Below are 21,301 nucleotides of genomic sequence, written 5' to 3'. Positions count from 1 at the left end.
AATATCCTGTAGTGCGTGGTGCGCCACATTACAAATCTTGTAGTGTGTGCATGTTTGAGATTCTAGGGAAGATAATCTGGGAAGATTCTCCTGTAGTGCGTGTCACAGCCAGATTTCAAAATCAGCTAGGATTGTCAGAATCCTGTAGTCTGAGCCCAGCTTTAATCTCGTTTTAATGCTCATTAGTAATTGTGTAGAATTAAAATGTCACACTCCTGAAATAGTGATTAAATTCAATGATGTTTTTATGATCCCTGTGCTTGATGCAATGCAACAAGTAGTAACACCATACATAAAAGAAAAAGAGGATATAAAGAAAAATACATGATTTATAATATCAACCACAATCTTTTTTTTTTCTTTTTTTATATATATATATATATATATATATATATCTCTTTTTTAATACACAAACAAGAAAAACAAACTCAGACACAGGAAAGAAAAGAAAAACAAAACAAACAAAAAAACAACATTACAACATAGTGTTACCAGTCACATAAGGTGTTTGTGCTTGAAAAATTATGGCATGTGGGATCCCACGCAAGGGGTCCATGTAAAACCAGAAGGGCGAGCCATCCGCCACCTCTAACCTCAGTCACTTGTCATTCTTGACGTCGTCAAAGTAGGCCAAGAACGGGTCCCAGATAGTTGAGAACCTTCTAAGTGAGTTGGTTCTCAGGAACCTGAGTCTCTCTCCATCTGTACAACAGAGATCATGTCCATCAGCCACATGTGGAAAGAAGGTGAAGAGGAAGACTTCCATTCCTTCAGAATACTTTTTTGGCGACAGTTGTCCTGAGTGTCAGAGATTGCTGCAAAGCTGTAGGGAAGTTCAGAGAGGACTCCGAGCTAGGGATGTTCATCAGTTATCGAAATTCGATAATTGATCGTTAAGGAATGGAATCGATCATGTGGAATTTTTATCGATTTTGTTATTATTAAAAAAAAATAAAAAAATAAAAAATTTGCGGACTAGGTTTGGGTGGAATTCGTTCCTCCTCGCCCCACTCCATTGCACAGCCGACTAACGTGAGGTGGAGCTTCATATAGTCTCTAGTTTTCTGGCTGGGCACGGGCCTTTGTGCCAACAAAACTGTTTTAAACATGGGGAATTCACACCTGCATGCGCCGGGGACAGCAGAGTGTTGGAGAGGAGACACATTGAAATAAAGAGTTAATTGAGGAGAACACGTTGTCTTTCGTATTTTCTGCCATAGGCATTCATTTTGTTAAAAAAAAAAATATATATATATATATATTTAAAAAATGTTATTATTAATATGATCGATAATCGATAATTGATCGTTAATTTTCCCAGATTTTCGATTATGGAAGTTTTTCAAAATGAACATCCCTACTCCGAGCATCCGAATATTGCGAGTTCCGCCTCCAGTTGCAGGGTTATTTTGTAGGCCTTACAATTCAAAATACATACTTCGGCATGCGCTGGGACGCGTCATCAGTGATGATAGCTGGGGTCATAAGGTGTTTCGGGTCTCTCAACATCATACACCCTCGCCCAGTAGACCCAGCCGAGGCCGATTAAGACCCCGACCCGCGTCCCGGAAGCAGCCGCTACGGATCAGCCTTCCTACTCTGTCTGCAACGTTGCCCGCGGAAGGGCTGATCACACCCAATCCGCTGCAATAGAGCTAGTGCTACACCGCAGTATTGAAAGACCCTTCGGTGCATGGAGGCTCAGGCCCTGTGGTTTTCCCGGCCGCGCTCCTCCTTCGTCTCACCAGACCCTCCCTGGTACAGAAGGCAATCCTACCATGCCTTCTTAGAGTGCCTTAGAGTACCAATCAAATATTTTGGCCCAGAACCCCGTTAGTAAAGGGCAGAACCAGAAGGCATGAGATAGTGTGCCCTCCGACACCCGACACCTGTCACACAGTGGTGAGACAGAAGGATAGATCTTTTGCAATTTATGCTTGGAGTAGTGAAGACGGTGAGCAACTTTAAATTGGATAAGCTGGTGTCTGCTATTGATTGAGCAGAGTTGCACCACAGACAGACTCCTTTCCCATATACTGTCAGATAAATCAATATCAAGCTCCCCCTGCAATGCTTCTCTGATCTTCTCAGTAGAGGCTGTGTTGCAGTTGTCAAACAGATACACAAATCTAGAGATACGATGCTTGGAGTGAAGAGGGCCCAGCAACACATCGAAAAACGCATGTTCATTTGGGAGCACTTCAAAGGAGTGAATCTTGGAACGAACATAATTTCTAATTTGCAGGAATCTGAGCCAGTTCGCGCCGGGCAACACAAACTTTCTGTTCAGTAGATCAAGGGATGCAAAATTACCATCTATGTGTATGGGTCTTTGATGGAAACCAACCCCTTCTCACCCCAAGCATGGTAGTTTCTGTCTGACCATGGAGCCAAAAAAGAGTGATTGGAACAAATTGGCGTGTGGACAGAAACAAATGGTAGATTCAAAACACTCCTCACTTGGTTTAAAATTCTGACAGAGTTTTTCATGACAAAGCTTAAATTCAAATCTCCTAAGGTCCCAGGTTTCTCCAACTTAGCAAAAAGCATGGCTGGCAAGGAGGAGTTGACAATAGAGCCGGCCTCCATTTTTAGCCATAGGGGGGCCCCAGGAGTTAAGTTACCCGGAGCCCCCTGCCGCCAGTACATCAGAGCCCTAACGTTGGCGGCCCAGTAGTAGTGCCTAAATACTGGCAAAGCCAGCCCTCCCTCAGATTTGGGTTTGTGCAAGTGGATTTTAGAAATTCTGTGGTTCTTATAATTCCAGATGTAGGACAGAATTACAGAGTCCAGTTTTTTGAAGAAAGCTGATTTGAGAAAGATGGGAAGATTTTGACAAAGATAGAGGAACCTGGGAAGAGAAACCATCTTAATTGAATTTATACGGCCAATCATGGAAAAGGGCAGGGTTTTCCAGTTTTCTATACACTGTTTAAGTCTTGAAACAAAGTCGACAAAGTTCAGTTTAAATAATGTGTTAGTTTAGAATCTCTGGGTATGGTCAAGCCAAGATAGGTGAGGCGGTCCTTTGCCAGTTTCGATGGGAGATTTTCCAGGAAACCAGCAGTGAAGACATCAGAGAGAGGCATAAAGTCACTCTTTGTCCAGTTAATTGTGTATCCGGACAGCTTACCGAAGGAGGTGATTAATTCTAGAAGAGGGGGATCGACCTCTCTGAATTATGCACGTATAATATTACATCGTCGGCGTACAAACTGATACGCGTCTCGATGCCTCCGACCGCTAGGCCTGCAAGGCTTGGGTGACTACGTATTTTTAAGGCAAGGGGCTCGAGCACAACGACGAAGAGGGCCGGCGAGAGAGGGCAACCCTGCTGGACTCAGCGAAGTATTGGAAACCTGGCTGACTTGTCACCGTTGGTTATAACTGAACATGTCGGACTAGCTGCTAGTCAGACATGTTCAGCATATATCAGCTTTACCCAGAATATAAACGACTCGCCAAACCCGAATCTGTGAAGTGACTCGAACATAGAAGGCCACTCAACCTGATCAAACGCCTTCTGTGCGTCAAGTGACAAGATCGCTGCACCACTGGTCTTACTATGATCTGCGTATATAGTGTTAAGGAGGCGTCTGACATTGGAGAAAGATAACCTACTCGGGATGAACCCTGTCTGGTCAGGATGAATGATGGATGACAAATTATTTTTTTTAGCCGGGTAGCCAGCGTTTTAGTGATTACCTTTCTGTCAAAGTTCTGGAGCACTATGGGTCTGTAGCTGGCCGGGTATACTTCCTCCTTTCCTTTTTTTAAAATGAGAGAAATGTTAGCTTCATACAGTGTTCTAGGCAAAACATTGTCCTTCTTAGAGCTAGATGCCATTCTGAGGAGGAGTGGGGCAAGAATGTTGCAGAATCTCTTATAAAATTCAGCACCGAACCCATCCGGCCCAGCTGCTTTGCCTGATAGGAATGATTTAATGGCAGAAGTTAATTCTTCCAATGTGAAATCAGAGTCTAAATCCTCTCTGGCAGCATCACTAAGTTGGGGGGTTTCAAGAGGGTCAAAAAAGTCATTCAAATCAGATTGCGCGTATCACCCTTAGACGAGTAGAGCTCAGTGTAAAACTCTCTAAAACAGTCGTTTATCTTCTTAGGGTCAGTCAGCAGGGTGCACAATCTGGAGTTTTAATCTTTGTTTCCATTTCTTCATCTTCGATATCGAGTCCATCTATCGAGTCGTTTCCATGTTGCCGGACACTATAATGACAGTTTGAGTCTCCCAGCGGCAAAACAAGCAGTTTTATTAGCGTGTGTATTAACGTGTGTATTGACGATGCGGTGCGGGATTGCCCTGTGTAGTACATTGTGTAGTTGTTTGAGCACATTGCTCGACCTGGAAACAAAAAAATATGAAAACAATATGTCACGATGAGTCCCTTAGACACATACAGTGTGGAAAATAGGGTCCAGGTTGAAAAAAAACGAAATTCTCCTTTAAGACAAGTCTGTGAAGTGTTGTATCTGTTGTTCTATTTAAAGAAAAACACATTAGAATGGCTATAACAGTTACCTGGAGAGGGGCGGGGGGGGGATGTACTGCATTTGTAAATTTGTAATTTTAATTTACAATCAATTCTATCTGAGAAAACCTAATGATTAGTCTAATCTGTATGATTGACAGGAGAGATGATCAGATGGGCAGAGTTTTTGCCACCCTCATTGAGACCGGGACTGAAGTATGGGTAGAGTTTCTCAGTGAAGGTGCAGCCAGTGAAGGAGTAGATCAGAGCTGCAGCATCTACATCATAAAAGGAGACCAGACCCTCCTCATAATCCACAAACACCCCCACCTTCTGAGGCGTTGTCTTCAGAGAGAGGAGGACAGCAGAGTCAGCAGCAGCTTGGTACTCATTTCCATTCCTCAACCCTATAGTCCAGTAGCCATTCTGTGGTCTCAGTGCGATTCTTCCCTTCCTGTTGATCGACCCTCTGGCCACTCCTAAAGCCCAGTCGGTCTTCCCTTTAACCTGAACCTCGTAGTAAAACGTTCTTGAAGAGAAGCTCTGCTTTCCTAAGACACAGATGGAGAGATCAAATCTCTCTGGGTTGTCTGGGAGATTCTTCTTTACATCACCACATTTTACTTGTTTCCCAACATCAGACAGGATGAGATAGGTGTGTGCTGTATCAGGATCCAGAGTCACATCCACTTCATACTGCTGGACCATCTTCAGCTCAGCCTCAAGCAGCTTCTCCATCTCTTTCCTGAGAGTCTCCTCCAGCTGAGCCACAGCTCTCCTCACAGTCTCCTCAAGCTGAGCCACAGCTCTCCTCACAGTCCCCTCATATGATGAGTGGACACTGACCTCTGTCCAGTCCTTGGTGTGTGGAGGAGTGTTCAGGGATGTGAAGCTTTGGATGAGGTGGACGGGGTCCTCAGTGCATGAGAGCTGCTCCAACTCAGCACTTCTCTTCATCAGCTCAGAGATCTCCTGTTCCAGCTCTTTGATGAAGCCTTCAGCCTGTTTCTCGGTTGTTTTCTGCTTCTCTTCAATCGTCTCAATGAGCTCATCCTGGCCTCTCTCCACAGACTGCATCAGAGCAGTGAAGACCTGCACACTATCTGCTATCTCTCTGTCTGCATCTTCCTTGCTGAGCTCTACTGACTGTTTGATCTCCTGAATCTTCAGTCGTCTCTCCTGGATCTTCTGCTGAATTTCAGCCTCTGTCTTCCCCAGCTCAGCCATCTTTCCTTTGTATTCCTCTTTCAGAGGGACAATGTCATGTGACTTGTGGTCTGACTCAGTACAGAACTTACATACACACAGTTGGTCCGTCTTGCAGAACAGCTTCAGTGCTCTCTCATGTTTCTTACACATCCTGTCTTCCAGGTTCTCCACAGGATTGATCAGCTTGTGTCTTTTCAGCCGTGTGATTCTCTGATGAGGCTCCAGGTGAGTCTCACAGTAGGAGGCCAGACACACCAGGCAGGACTTCAGGGCCTTCAGTTTGGTCCCAGTGCAGATGTCACAGGGAACTTCTCCTGGTTTGGCTTTCATCTCAGCTAACTTCCTGGCCTGAGCAGTTATCTCATTTATGAAAGTATTGACATGCAGCTCAGGTCTTGTGTAGAAAAGCTTATTACACATAGGACACTGGCACGGGACATTAACATCCCAGTGATGTGTGATACAGTTCTTGCAGAAGTTGTGTCCACATGGTATGGAGACTGGATCAGTGAACACATCCAGACAGATGCAGCAGAGAAACTGCTCTTCAGACAGGAGACTGCTGGCAGCAGCCATATCTAGACACTGAGACCAAAAGTGAAAATCAAGTCAAGTCAGGTCAACTTTATTTATAGAGCACATTTACAACGACACAGGCCGATCAAAGTGCTTTACAGGTAAAAACACAGAGCATAAAGTAGGTACAAATGCACTAATCAGAGAGCAAGGTGCAGTACAAGGTGCAGTAAAACAAGTAATAAAAATGGGTAGAAGTTGAAAGACAAAATTAATAAAATGAGTAAAAAGAATAAAATAAAAGTGTGAATAACAATACTGTAGCACACAATTCTTTCATATAATAATAGCAAGGTTAGATATCAAAGGTTATTTTGAATTGTGTATTTAAATTACACTTCACCGAAAACATCATTTGACAAGTATCAGTGCAAAATGAACACAGGGAAACATCCTATCTGGATTCAGCTGTGTTTAAACAGTCAATATGATCTGCTGTACTCACCTTTGTAACTCTACTGATGTATTGTTGAGAAAGGTCTGATGAACTTACGTTGATTTTCTCTTTCGAGAGCAAGAGAGTCTCTTCTAACTTCAGCAGTGCTGTCGCTCTGAGTGACTTTTAATTTCACTTCAGGAAGTAATGTTGACAAACCTCTCTGTTGCTCCGCCTCTTACAGCAAGGTTCAATGTTTTATTAGTCACATACACATTACAGGTAAAAGGCAGTGAAGTTAGGGACGCAGCCACTCCAATACTGTGCATTCTAAACAAGACAAGATTCAAGATTTTTATTGTCACTCCGTAGTACAAGTATCACGTGTGAAATTCTTGTGCTGTAGACTCCGTTACAACATAGTGCAAAATAACAGGGCATATAGGTGCAGGAAAACAAGAGAAGCAACAAGCAATAAGGCAGTAAAGCAATAAGACAAACCAAAGACAGTGACATATTCACTGCACATAGATGCAAATGGCATGGACATACTTTAAACATAATTAAACATAAGTAACATTCTGTTTGCACAGGTGCAAATAGCATAGACCTAATTAAACATACAATTAAACATTAGACATACGTAATGGTAGCAGCTACAGTACAGCTACTACATGATTGATGATGATGACAACAGAGGGACAGACAGACAACACAGTATCACAGCACAGCACAAGATTAAGAACTGGGATTTAAGATTAAAAGTCAGGTTAAAATTAGAAAAAGTTTAAAAAAGGTTCACTGTACAGGCTACGACAAGTCCGTATATGGAGCAACATTTGACCGTGGTAAAATAGATCAAAATAAATAAATGGTATACCGTCAATAAATAGTATAATAATAATAATATGGCAGGAGCCCTAACTCTTAATAGGATTGTCAAGGGCCCTAATGGCTTGAGGGAAGAAGCTATTCTTCATCCTCTCCATCCTGGCGGGAAAGTGCTTCAGTCTCCTCCCAGACCACAACCGCTCGAACAAGTGGTGGCCTGGGTGGGAGCTGTCCTTCATGATCGTTAGATTTCCTTCTATATCAGACACAGGTTTTCATTCCTACCTGACATGTTTCAACGGCAATACTTCCGTCTTCATCAGAGGTGTCACTAGATGGTGTGTGACGTGTCTTCATCAGAGGTGTCACTAGATGGTGTGTGACGTGTCTTCATCAGAGGTGTCACTAGATGGTGTGTGACGTGTCTTCATCAGAGGTGTCACTAGATGGTGTGTGACGTGTCTTCATCAGAGGTGTCACTAGATGGTGTGTGACGTGTCTTCATCAGAGGTGTCACTAGATGGTGTGTGACGTGTCTTCATCAGAGGTGTCACTAGATGGTGTGTGTGACGTGTCTTCATCAGAGGTGTCACTAGATGGTGTGTGACGTGTCTTCATCAGAGGTGTCACTAGATGGTGTGTGACGTGTCTTCATCAGAGGTGTCACTAGATGGTGTGTGACGTGTCTTCATCAGAGGTGTCACTAGATGGTGTGTGACGTGTCTTCATCAGAGGTGTCACTAGATGGTGTGTGACGTGTCTTCATCAGAGGTGTCACTAGATGGTGTGTGTGACGTGTCTTCATCAGAGGTGTCACTAGATGGTGTGTGTGACGTGTCTTAAACAGCTGATGTTGTTTTCAGAGGCGTGACCACGCCCCCCGCTGTCATTTCGCCGTTTGAGAACGGATGAAGACGGAAGTATTGCCGTCGAAACATGTCAGGTAGGAATGAAAACCTGTGTCTGATATAGAAGAAAATCTAACGATCTAAGTAAAGTATAGACACTATGAACCTCTTTGGATTGTCCTTCATGATTTTAGCCGCTTTGGCTCTACAGCGTCTCATGTAAATGTCCTCCAGGCGGGGCAGGGTGGAGCGGGTGGTACGCTCCAGGCGGGGCAGGGTGGAGCGGGTGGTACGCTCCAGGCGGGGCAGGGTGGAGCGGGTGGTACGCTCCGCGGCCTTTATGACCCGAGTCATGTCTCTTCCTGTCCTTCCCGCTGCAATGGCCGTACCAGGCAGTGATGCTACCGGCCAGCACCGACTCCACTGTGGCAGAGTAGAAGGCTTTCAGTAAGGCTGGGGATGTTGTGTGTTTCCTCAGCCTCCTGAGGTAGTACAGTTTTCCTACCGTCTTCTTCACCAGAGCAGAGACATGGGCGCTCCATGTCAGGTCGTTACTGATATGTACTTCCAGGTACTTGTAGCAATCTACTATTTCCACTGGGGTCCCGTCGATCATGGTTGGTACATGAGGGGTCCTCTTACTTTGTCTAAAGTCCATTATCAGTTATTTTGTTTTGGTCACGTTCAGGTGTAGGTTGTTGCCCTTACACCATACTACCAGCAGGTGTAGGTTGTTGTCCTTACACCATACTACCAGCAGGTGTAGGTTGTTGCCCTTACACCATACTACCAGCAGGTGTAGGTTGTTGTCCTTACACCATACTACCAGCAGGTGTAGGTTGTTGTCCTTACACCATACTACCAGCAGGTGTAGGTTGTTGTCCTTACACCATACTACCAGCAGGTGTAGGTTGTTGTCCTTACACCATACTACCAGATGTTTCACCTCCTCTCGGTAGGCCGTCTCGTCACCATTTGATATCAGCCCTACCACCACGGTGTCATCTGCGTGTTTACATGTATAAACAAGATTGTAACCACAGCTTGCAGGTATCATCCTCAGGTCCTGCTATTGCATACAGTGGACTCCTCTGATTCACCTTACTGTATGTTCCAACACAGGGCTCAGCCAGTTACTTCCTGTTGTGTTGACACTTCCTGTGACAGTACAGTACTAGTGAGCAGGTAAAACAGACGGTGTTTTGAACAGGAAGTCATAACACAACTGGGTCAAGTGTGCGGGGCTACATAAGGTGATATAGGCTTTTAATCATTCTTAAAACTCACACTAGTTAACTGCTGCTGGGTTCCGCATTTCCAGGTGGCTGTGATGTCACGCTGATTCTTCCTATTGGAAAATCATAACCTGTGATAAGCTACGAGCCCACAGAAGATGAAAATAGTAAAATAGCATGATTTCTTCACAAACTCACTGTCACTGCCACCATTGCAGGAATAATAACTATAGATTTGATGTTACGGCTGTCACAGCAATAATGAAATAAAAGCAAAAAGCGATGCGATCCATGATTGCAACAGGAGGACCAGGAGGAATTCTCCATGCCTTCAGTTTATGAGGAAGTAGGGTATAGTAGGCTAGGCTATTTATGCTCAAACCACATTGACAAGCTAAATTAACGACATGATAAGCTTAACGACCTGTCAGAGGACCTCTCTAATATCGCTGTTTTTCTCCCAATACACCCGCAGAGAACAAAGAAATGGGCACTTGGTGTCCAGTATTTAGCTTTGCAGAGCTAGATTATTATTATTCTTTTCAGGGGTAGTTTGGTGAGTTGGAACTTGTTTTGAGACACAGTATTTACCACATTTGCTGGCTTGCTTTGGGTGTTTGAGGGGAAAACAAAATTGCTCTTTCTAAATGACTAAAAACTAAAATCTTAGTTACTCTACTCTCGCCGTGTCTCTCTCTCTCTTTCTCTCTCTCTTCTTTCAGTCAGCGAAGCGTTTGATTGGACAGCAGTGATGCTCATTAGCATAATGATGTGACACCTATCTTCACCCTGCATGAAGTTTAAATCTCCATGTCTGTGTGTGTGTGTGTGTGTGTGTGTGTGTGTGTGTGTGTGTGTGTGTGTGTGTGTGTGTGTGTGTGTGCAGACAGGAGCTAACTCATCGTTCAGCACATTAAGCATGTTTGCAAATTGGCAGGCAGACGGTTGGTGGAAAACGTGAAAGGACTTTTCAATGCAGGATTGAACTTGACTTCAGACATGAGTGTTTTCACCCTCGATACCTGAAGCGTAGACAGACCACTTACTCAATTTGCTGTTTAATGTGTTTTAATCTCGTTTTAATGCTCATTAGTAATTGTGTAGAATTAAAATGCTCAGTATATAGAGTATGTACCCAGGCACAGCTATGACAGTAATCACCTTTTTTACTTTGCCATTGTCACCTGGACATGTTACAACAAAGCTGGAAAATGTCACACTCCTGAAATAGTGATTACATTCAATGAAGTTTTTATGATCCCTGTGCTTGATCCAATGCAACAAGTAGTAACACCATACATCAAAGAAAAAGAGGATATAAAGAAAATTACATGATTTATAATATCAACCACAATCTGGAGTTTGAATGGTTCTTTAACTTGAACTAATCAATCAATCAATCAAACCTTTATTTAACCAGAAAATAAAAACCCATTGAGACCGAGGTCTCTTTTTCAAGGGTGATCTGGCCAAGCAGGTAAAAGCACATTACACGTCGGACAAAAATCTGGATCTGAGATTTACACAACTCTGAATCAGTTCAAACTTAGAAAAAATGTAGGATGGAAGCTTGCCAAGAAAAGCCTTATAAATAAAAACGTACCAATGTTGCAACCTGCGTGTAGCAAGTGAGGACCAAGCAACCAAAGAGTAGAGCGTACAGTGGTACGTCCTATAAGCTGAGTTGGAAACTAACATTTCCCCCCGATAAAACTAAACCAGTTTGCCAAGAAGAAGAAAGGTAAAAAGATGAGAGACATTAGTAGTTACTGGGCCTTTTTCACAGACAGGAAGTCTAATTCTCTCAGTGGAGAGCTCCATTGAAAGAAGAAATTAATCTTCAAATATGCTTATTAAGACAAGTCTGTGAAGTGTTGTATCTGTTGTTCTATTCAAAGAAAAACACATTAGAATGGCTTTAACAGTTACCTGGAGAGGGGGGGGGGGTGTACTGTTTTTGTAAATTTGTTATTTTAATTTACAATGAATTCTATCTGAGAAAACCTAATGATTAGTCTAATCTGTATGATTGACAGGAGAGATGATCAGAGGGGCAGAGTTTTTACCACCCTCTTTGAGACAGGGACTGAAGAATGGGTAGAGTTTCTCAGTGAAGGTGCAGCCAGTGAAGGAGTAGATCAGAGCTGCAGCATCTACGTCATAAAAGGAAACCAGAGCCTCCTCATAATCCACAAACACCCCCACCTTCTGAGGCGTCGTTTTCAGGGAGAGGAGGACAGCAGGGCTATCATTAGCTTCATACCCATCTCCATTCCTCAACCACATAGTCCAGTAGCCATTCTGTGGTCTCAGTGGGATGCGTCCCTTCCTGTTGATCGACCCTCTGGCCACTCCTAAATCCCAGTCAGTCTTCCCTTTAACCTGAACCTCGTAGTAAAACCTTCCTGAAGAGAAGCTCTGCTTTCCTAACACATTGGCACAGCGATCAAATCTCTCTGGGTTGTCTGGGAGATTCTTCCATCTCCATATTCCATATTTTACTTGTTTCCCATCATCAGACAGGATGAGATAGGTGTGTGCTGTATCAGGATCCAGAGTCACATCCACTTCATACTGCTGGACCCTCTTCAGCTCAGCCTCAAGCAGCTTCTCCTTCTCTTTCCTGAGAGTCTCCTCCAGCTGAGCCACAGCTCTCATCACAGTCCCCTCATATGATGAGTGGACACTGACCTCTGTCCAGTCCTTGGTGTGTTGAAAAGTGTTCAGGGATGGGAAGCTTTGGATGAGGTGGAGGTGGTCTTCAGTGTGTGAGAGCTGCTCCACCTCAGCGCTTCTCTTCATCAGCTCAGAGATCTCCTGTTCCAGCTCTTTGATGAAGCCTTCAGCCTGTTTCTCTGTTGTTTTCTGCTTCTCTTCAATCGTCTCAATGAGCTCATCCTGGCCTCTCTGCACAGACTGCATCAGAGCAGTGAAGACCCGCACACTGTCTGCTATCTCTCTGTCTGCATCTACCTTGCTGAGCTCTACTGACTGTTTGATCTCCTGAATCTTCAGTCGTCTCTCCTGGATCTTCTGCTGAATTGCAGCCCCTGTCTTCTCCAGCTCTGCCATCTTTCCTTTGTATTCCTCTTTCAGAGGGACAATGTCATGTGACTTGTGGTCTGACTCAGTACAGAACTTACATACACACAGTTGGTCCGTCTTGCAGAACAGTTCCAGTGCTCTCTCATGCTTCTTACACATCCTGTCTTCCAGGTTCTCCACAGGATCCATCAGCTTGTGTCTTTTCAGCCCTGTGATTCTCTGATGAGGCTCCAGGTGAGTCTCACAGTAGGAGGCCAGACACACCAGGCAGGACTTCAGGGCTTTCAGTTTGGTCCCAGTGCAGATGTCACAGGGAACTTCTTCTGGTTTGGCTTTCATCTCAGCTAACTTCCTGGCCTGAGCAGCCATCTCATTTATGAAAGTATTGACATGCAGCTCAGGTCTTGTGTAGAAAAGCTTATTACACATAGGACACTGGCATGGGACATTAACATCCCAGTGCTGCGTGATACAGTTTTTGCAGAAGTTGTGTCCACATGGTATGGTGACTGGATCAGTGAACACATCCAGACAGATGCAGCAGAGAAACTGCTCTTCAGACAGGACACTGCTGGCAGCAGCCATATCTAGACACTGAGACCAAAAGTGAAAGTGTGAATAACAATACTGTAGCACACAATTCTTCAACAAAAGATAGGCCTAATATGGCTCTAGATACACACCCTCAACACGGTCGCTCCTCACTGACTCGACGTGCTTCATTTAAATTGTTAGGCCACATTATGTCTCTCCCGTATATTGCAGTGTTTCCCATACATAAAGGAATTTGTGGCGGGCCGCCACAAAATAATTTTTACCGCCACAAAAAGATGTTGACCAAATTTTTTTCTTTTTTTCTTTTGTTTTTTTTACAGTGTACCTGAACGCAACATGCAAGATACCCGCTGAATAAGTGTCCAATAAATGTTCATGTCATTCTGGGCAATACTTCTGTTATAGCATTTCAGTCTGGAATATGGAATATCTTTCAATAATCTATGATTTAGCTGCTAAATTGTCAAATACCGCCATCTGCTCGCTACCCAGGCACTTATGTATGTACATAACCTAACTAACTTAACCTAACTAACTATCCGGTGTGCACAACATTGTCAGCCTAAACTCCGGCTGACACCCCAAAAACCTACAATCCGCTACAGAAAAATGTATATTGTTTGTTTATTAACTGGCCCCTCGCCTTCTATCATTTCACGAAAGTGGCAAAGCAAGTTGAGTATCCCTGACCTATAGGGAGAAATTTAGTTTGTCATTGTAAACCCACAGCACAGTAATAATGACATGTTCTTCATAGATCTAGCCTTTTAATTTTGCTCTTAAGCTTTCTCAAAGTACACCAAATTCATGCATTTTACTTTAAAATGTTTAAAAAAAATCTCGCGGGGGAACATGCCCGCCGCACCCCCCTAGGGGGTCTGCGGTCCCCCACCACAAATACTCCAAATCCTGTGGGAAACACTGTATTGCTATATTGTTGTTGTATATATATTCTTGCCTTTACTTATATATCTATAGCCATATTAGGCCTATCTTTTGTACATATTCTTTTAGGCTTTGTATATATTCTCATAGGCTAGTTTTAATATGTTTCTCCCCTATACCTATTTTTTAGGCCTATTTGTTCTTCTCTTTTCCTAACGTGTGAATATTGAGTATTGATTATTGTCTATACACGTACTTCCTTTATACATTTCCATATATGCCTATTGTTATTTCCACTCATATTTCTATGACCTGGTAGTCTTGCTTTCTACATTCTTGCGTCACTGCTGCGTCAGACCCAGCTTCCGTATGCCACGTCACCTCACCTGTTGCCACGTACGCCCCTTTATTATAGGAGCTGTAGCCAACGCCCAGCTGCTACCAGTGTTGGGCAAGTTACTTTCAAAATGTAATATACTACATATTACTAGTTACTCTCATTTGAAAGTAATAAGTTACTTTACAATATTACTGTCTGTGTAGAGTAACTTGTTACTTATTACACTACTTTTGCATTACTTTCACCAAAACAACAGCAGTAGCAGAATGACATCGCCGCCCTCAGTCAGTGTAAACAATCCAAAATTGTAAATGTTATCCCTTTCCTTTGTTATTGTCATCTGTAGTGGTTATTTGCATAAAAACACACAGTTTGATTAGGAAATGATTGTATCTTTTTTAAATATGTGCTTTGATTTAATAAAATGTAACTCAATTTGTAACTTGAGTTACTTGACAAAGTAACTGGTACAATATTACTGAAATCCTATAAGTAATAAGTTATATTACTGAGCTACTGCTAAAAGTAATATATTACATGTAATATGTTACTTTTGTAATGAGTTACCCCCAACACTGGCTGCTACAGCCTGACGAAGACCCAGTGAGGTTGAAACGCGTTGCGTTTTTCTTGCCCGTGCCTCCATTTTTCTGAAGTTGTACATTGTATTGTAAACCTGTGCAGGTGACCTGTGTACCAACACTTCTGCATTACATCTTTCTCTAAAAAGAAACCTAGAAGCTCCTTTTTCCACTGTTGATCACAAGTATCAGTGCAAAATGAACACAGGGAAACATCCTATCTGGATTCAGCTGTGTTTAAACAGTTAATATGATCTGCTGTACTCACCTTTGTTACTCTAAGACTCTGATGTATTGTTGAGAAAGCTCTGATGAACTTACGTTGATTTTCTCTTTCGAGAGCAAGAGAGAGTCTCTTCTAACTTCAGCAGTGCTGCTGTCGCTCTGAGTGACTTTTAATTTCACTTCAGGAACTAATGTTGACAAACCTGTCTGTTGCTCCGCCTCTTACTGCAGTTATAAACAAGATTGCAGGTATCATCCTCAGGTGCTGCAATTGCATACAGTGGACTATAGTGTATGTAGGCTTTTAATCATTCTTAAAACCGTAAACTTAGCCTGCGTGCGTGTGTGTGCGTGCGTGCGTGTGTGTGTGTGTGTGCGTGTGTGTGTGTGTGTGTGCGTGTGCGTGCATGTGTGTGTGCATGTGTGTGTCTGACCTGAGGTTAGGACAGTAAATTGCTGCAGTGTTTGTTTGGAGGAGTCTGAATTGGGGTTTATCTGCCAAGGGACGCACTTGACTTTGTGACGGTCAAATCTGTTGGCGTGATCTCTCCCTTTTCCTCTCCATCTATATCACTCTATTGTTCCTTCTCTCCTCATCCACCCCTCTCTTCTTCCTTCTCTTCCTCATTCCTCAATTTCCATCACCCTCTTTCACCCACCTTTTTCTCCATCCCTCCCTCTATACCTTCCTTCTTCATCTCTTCATCCCTCTCTCTCTCTCTCTCTCTCTCTCTCTCTCTCTCTCTCCCAGGAGCGAGTGGTAGTGGAGAGCTCTGATTGGCTGGCGGTTGTCCCATACTGGGCAACATGGCCCTATCAGACGCTGCTGTTACCACGGCGACATGTCCTCAGACTCAATGACCTGACCAAAGAGGAGAGAGAGGGTAAGTGTGTGTGTGTGTGTGTGTGTGTGTGTGTGTGTGTGTGTGTGTGTGTGTGTGTGTGTGTGTGTGTGTGTGTGTGTGTGTGTGTGTGACTCATCCGAAGGCTTTTCATTGAAATTATTACATTATGGTTTTTAGCAGTGTTCAAGTCACTATATCTCGAGTCGAGTCTCAAGTCCCCAGTGTTCCAGTCCAAGTCCGAGTCACCAAAGAAGAGTACCCATTACCTGAGTGTGAGTCTGGAGTTACTGAACATGAGCGTGAATCCACCTGTAGGTGGAAACACACATGCCTGCCCAAGCATGACATTGAATAACGCCACAGTATTGATATAGCTACCAATATTTTAGGCCAAATGATTAGGGCCTATTACAAAAAAAAAAGAAGAAGAAAAAAGTCTTTATCAATTAACAAGTCCGAGTCCTCGTCTGTAACTTCCGAGTCCGAATGTATGATTGCTCGAGTCCAAGTTCGAGTCATCAGTGGCCACATCACTGATATTAACGGTGTGTAAATGACTCCAGCAGATGATGTTGGTGTCAGTGAATTAACCTGCTAAATGTCAGCTGATCCGATCAGATTACCTGAACCTGCTAAGTGTCAGCTGATCCGATCAGATTACCTGAACCTGCTAAGTGTCAGCTGATCTGATCAGATTACCTGAACCTGCTAAGTGTCAGCTGATCTGATCAGATTACCTGAACATGCTAAGTGTCAGCTGATCTGATCAGATTACCTGAACCTGCTAAGTGTCAGCTGATCTGATCCGATTACCTGAACCTGCTAAATGTCAGCTGATCTGATCAGATGACCTACCGCTTCCCTTCAAGGACAAAATTCATTGGCTTCATAAATCAATAAAGGGCTCATTGGGAAAAGAAATATGCAGCCATCTAAGAGCTAACCGTTCAGTCTGTTCAGGTTGTGTGTGTGTGTGTGTGTGTGTGTGTGTGTGTGTGTGTGTGTGTGTGTGTGTGTGTGTGTGTGTGTGTGTGTGTGTGTGTGTGTGTGTGTGTGTGTGTGTGTGTGTGTGTGTCTCTCTGTCTAACTTTCTCCTCCTCTATGTATTCAGGCTTGTTTCTTTGTACTTTATTTCCCTACAGGGATCATTAAAGTTTCACTGTTTCTGACAATTTACCGCCTCTGTAGCGGCCTACTTCAACATTTCTCTCTCATGATTTATTTTTCAACTTTCTCTAGAATCTCTACTAATATTCCCTCTCTCCAGCTCCGGACGCGGCATGTCGTTCAAAATTAATAATATTCAGAAACAAATTATATCTTTATCACGCCTTTCTTTCCTGTCTCTCTCCGCTCTGTTTTCTAAGAGCTTCTGTCTGTCTCTGTTTGACTAGACCTGGCGGACATTATGAAGAGATTCTATCTGTCTTTGTTTTACTAGATCTGGCAGACATTATGAAGCGACTGCTGACCAAGTATGACAACCTGTTTGAAGTCTCTTTCCCTTACTCCATGGGCTGGCACGGTAAGACAAAGAGTCCTTTTAGACCACGGAACCACCCACCCCTCAAATCCTGACTCTCTAGCACCTCGCTATCCCTATGCCCCTCCCCCAGCAACACCACCCATATCCCCCTAACCACTATTCCTACCCACCCCTCAAATCCTGACTCTCTAGCACCTCCCTATCCCTAACTACGACCGTTTAATCACTAAACTCACTAAACTTCCATGACTGACTGACTGAGTGACTGACTGAGTGACTTTCGTGACTTTTCCTGCCTCTGGCCCAGCGCCATGGTAAAAATTTGGCCATAGCCACCGTGACGTCCCCCATTGGTTTGTGGACTCCTTTTGAAGGATTTTGGCAGTCAGCGCCGCAGAGCCACCTGCTATTGGTCCGTGATCGGCGAGCTGCGTGATCACTGCACGGGTAGTCTCGCTGGCCAGCCTCCTCTCCCTTCCGTCCGAGGAGTCTGGCGCCGCAGGTCTCCATAGTGGGATTGCGACGGGCGGCGCTTAGCGGCAGTGCCCTTGGAAAATAGTTTCCAACAATACAACTTACCGTTTTCAGTGTGTAGCAACGAGCTAGCGTGTAGGTTTCTGTCATTAGCTTGCTAGCTAGTTAGCGTTGTTGTTTTCACTGAGGCGGCAGGGCACTGTTTACAGCAACACACAGGGAGGAGGGAGCGGAAGCCGCTCTGATTGACATGGTCGGAGCCAATGACAGAGCTTCTTAAGCGGGGAGCGGAAATCCGGCAGCGTCTGAAACCGACGCCTCCAATGGGGGAGCAGCTGTAGAGCAGGGGAGGGTTTATCCCAGTTGCCTGTTTCCGCGGCGCCAGACTCCTCGGACGGAAGGGAGAGGAGGCTGGCCAGCGAGACTACTGCACGGGCGACCCGTCAATCACGCCCCCAAAACAGTCTGCTTTATCGTCCATGAGACCATAAGCTCATTAGGAAAGTGTTTACTGAGGTCATCAGAATCAGCTTTAATGGCCAAAGTATGTAGCCTACACATACCTTACAACAACAACAACAACAACAACAACCACCACAACAACAACAACACAGGCGTGACACAGGACGGATGCCCTCCTGGACCCGAGCATTTAAAAAAACAATATAGAAATGGCCGATCTCCTCGCTGACGGTCTCATTTGCTGATGTAGGTAGGATGATGTGAGATGTAGGTAGGATGATGTGAGATGTAGGTAGGATTATGTGAGATGTAGGTAGGATGATGTGAGATGTAGGTAGGATGATGTGAGATGTAGGTAGGATGATGTGAGATGTAGGTAGGATGATGTGAGATGTAGGTAGGATGATGTGAGATGTAGGTAGGATGATGTGAGATGTAGGTAGGATGATGTGAGATGTAGGTAGAATGATGTGAGGTGATGATCAGTGTTCCAGTTAGACTCATAACTAGTTCACAGCTTCCCCCCGTAGCTGCTTCTTTCTCCCTCTCTGTCATCTCCATCGCCCTTTGTGGAGTTGATAAAAGACTTTCAACTGGAGGTAAAAGTTCTTTAGTGACTCCCAGGATAACCGTGTTATTTTAACCTTATCAAGGGAGATTAAGGGAATAGCCTGCTGAGATTTTCAATGAGAGATTATAATGGATGTAGTGCACACTCTATCTCTCTCTCTCTCTATGTGTGTGTGTCTCTCTCTCTCACTCACTCACACACACACTCTATCCACACACACGTGCATACTGTGCACACACACACACACACTCTAACACTCTATCCACACACACACGCGCGTGCGCGCGTACTGTGCACACACGTTAATGGACTAACTTGGGAAAACACACACACACACACACACACACACACACACACAAACCTGTCTGGCATAATGAGGTGTTGTGATATCTCCCCATCTGTGTTAGTGTTTTATTGGAGCTGATTTAGAGGAAAGCGGCTCTTATTTAGGACTTGGCGTGTTCGAGGCCGTGTGGAGAGAGAGAAGCGCTCTGATTGTGATGAAGTCATTTCAAAATGAACGGCATGCAGGGAGTCACCGGGGAAATCATGGATTAGATCAAACTACCTGTTTATTCCTGCTGGATCAGAATACACAACACATTACAGCCAGGATTAAACAGCCTGGGTTTATGTTGTGAGACACAGAGAGGGACAGAGAGGGACAGAGAGGGACAGAGAGGGACAGAGAGGGACAGAGAGGGACAGAGAGGGACAGAGAGAGAGAGAGAGAGAGAGAGAGAGAGAGAATGAAGTGGAGGGAGAAGTACTTACAGAGTACAGAGACAGACATGTTATCATACCGGGGATATGGGAAGACGAACATACATAAATTGGATACCTGCTTACATCGAGTAAGTGGGACAGACATAAGGACAGAGAGACAGGTAGGACAATAGAGAGACGGGGAGGCAGAGAGACAGTGAAGGAGACAGACAGCGCAGAGAGAAGTAGGATGACAGACAGACAGACGGGTCAGGATGACAGACAGACGGGTCAGGGAAGGTGTGATGGGTAAACATAGGTCAAGAAAAAGTGACAATCTCCTGGAAGAAAAGACAGAAAACAACACAGCCAGAATTAACAATTCATAGAGAAGACAGGGAGACAGACAGACACGTAGTTGGGTAGAGAGAGAGACACCCCCCCCCCTCCAAACACACACACACAGTTTGAGCAAGCAGTCAGCCCATCATTGTGATTGCTGTCTTTATGTTGTTCAGTTTGTTTAGTGGCATCTCTCTCAGGTCGGCTGAACTTTCTCCTGCTAGCTTGGTGCAAAGTCAAGCAGGCTAATCCACGCCAGTGTTGCAAATGTTGAATTATCGTACCAGAGGGTCAAAATTGTCATTTTTGGAGTGAAATTATCGTACGTTTGTGTGTGTGTGTGTGTGTGTGTGTGTGTCTGGTTTTTTGCGGTAAAATGCAGAAATTAATCCAGACTGTTCTGCAGTTGCGTGTTTCCGCCTCTAGATGTCACTGCAGCCTGATGATTTCCCAAACAGTCAAAAACTAGAGAAACTTCTGCAGGATAAACCGAACAGTTTCACAGCCGATCGAAATCTATTTCACTGTTATGTCCCGTTGTCCTTTTTATTGGCTAAAGTACACTTGGTGTATAGAGTTTGGTAAAATAACCACACAAAGTGCCTGTTTTGGGTTTTATAGTTGACATGTAGTTTGAATTAGGGTGAACAAGTGAGATGATGTCAGAATCACAGCAGTATTGATTGATAGCACCATTACTCTGCTGTTTTCCTTATGGATTCACTGATACTGACTCATGTAGGCTGCTGTACTCAAACTCCATAAACTGCTGATACCACTTTACAGCAACGTGACGTTCACCTGGATACAGGAACAGGCTCACAGCTGATCATGCCTGGAGCCCCAGTTCAGCCTGATGGTTAAGAGTGAATCTGTAAACCCTTCAAACTACCACATAGTCTTTCTTGGCCATCACACCCAACAAGGCCTCTCTGATTGATGATCAAATTGTCAGGATGAGTAAATCAGGTGTACATCAGCCCAATGATCTGAATGTGTCCTCGGCAGTGTTGGGCGTAACTCATTACAAAAGTAACATATTACATGTAAAGTAACGAAACTTTCAAATGAAAGTAACTAGTAGTATATTACATTTTGAAAGTAACTCGCCCAACACTGGTCCTCTGCCTAACCTACTGTCTCTTTCTGCGTGTGTCTCTCTCTCTCCCTCTCTCTCTAGGAGCCCCGACTGGCCCCCATTTAAAGGAGGACGCTTCCCACTGG

The 21,301-nt window shown here is 44.1% G+C and overlaps 3 protein-coding genes across 4 annotated transcripts in view; 1 reads left to right on the top strand and 2 right to left on the bottom strand.

Annotated features, from left to right (window-relative positions):
* The window catches only part of galt (galactose-1-phosphate uridylyltransferase), a 34,937-nt gene that overhangs the window by 12,400 nt on the left and 1,236 nt on the right, over nucleotides 1-21,301 (top strand). Inside the window, exons 8-10 of the mRNA XM_083641703.1 lie at nucleotides 15,944-16,076; nucleotides 17,479-17,562; nucleotides 21,258-21,301. The exon at nucleotides 21,258-21,301 is cut by the window's right edge and continues 111 nt beyond it. Of these exons, the coding sequence (XP_083497829.1) occupies nucleotides 15,944-16,076; nucleotides 17,479-17,562; nucleotides 21,258-21,301 (261 nt within the window). The remainder of the gene's footprint in view (nucleotides 1-15,943; nucleotides 16,077-17,478; nucleotides 17,563-21,257) is intronic.
* On the bottom strand, nucleotides 4,628-6,271 carry LOC310781563 (E3 ubiquitin-protein ligase TRIM21-like; the record flags this gene model as incomplete). The annotated part of the gene is made up of 1 exon (XM_083642191.1): nucleotides 4,628-6,271. One exon carries the CDS (start codon nucleotides 6,269-6,271, stop codon nucleotides 4,628-4,630), a length of 1,644 nt encoding a protein of 547 aa, XP_083498317.1.
* LOC310781158 (E3 ubiquitin-protein ligase TRIM21-like) lies at nucleotides 10,668-15,344 on the bottom strand. Of its 2 annotated transcripts, none has more exons than XM_083641701.1 (2): nucleotides 15,236-15,344; nucleotides 10,668-13,200 (listed from the first exon to the last, which is right to left on the bottom strand). In XM_083641701.1, the coding sequence occupies exon 2, from the start codon at nucleotides 13,189-13,191 to the stop codon at nucleotides 11,578-11,580; it is 1,614 nt and encodes a 537-aa protein (XP_083497827.1). In that variant the 5' UTR covers nucleotides 13,192-13,200; nucleotides 15,236-15,344; the 3' UTR covers nucleotides 10,668-11,577. The 2 variants fall into 2 exon arrangements, with proteins under 2 accessions (XP_083497827.1, XP_083497828.1); XM_083641702.1 differs by having other exon boundaries at nucleotides 10,668-13,193; nucleotides 15,236-15,329.

The sequence above is a fragment of the Poromitra crassiceps genome (assembly GCF_964638095.1).
Source record: "Poromitra crassiceps genome assembly, chromosome: 8".
Lineage (NCBI taxonomy): Eukaryota > Metazoa > Chordata > Actinopteri > Beryciformes > Melamphaidae > Poromitra > Poromitra crassiceps.
Note: the sequence above shows the minus strand (reverse complement) of the source record. Positions and strands in the feature narration are given on the sequence as shown.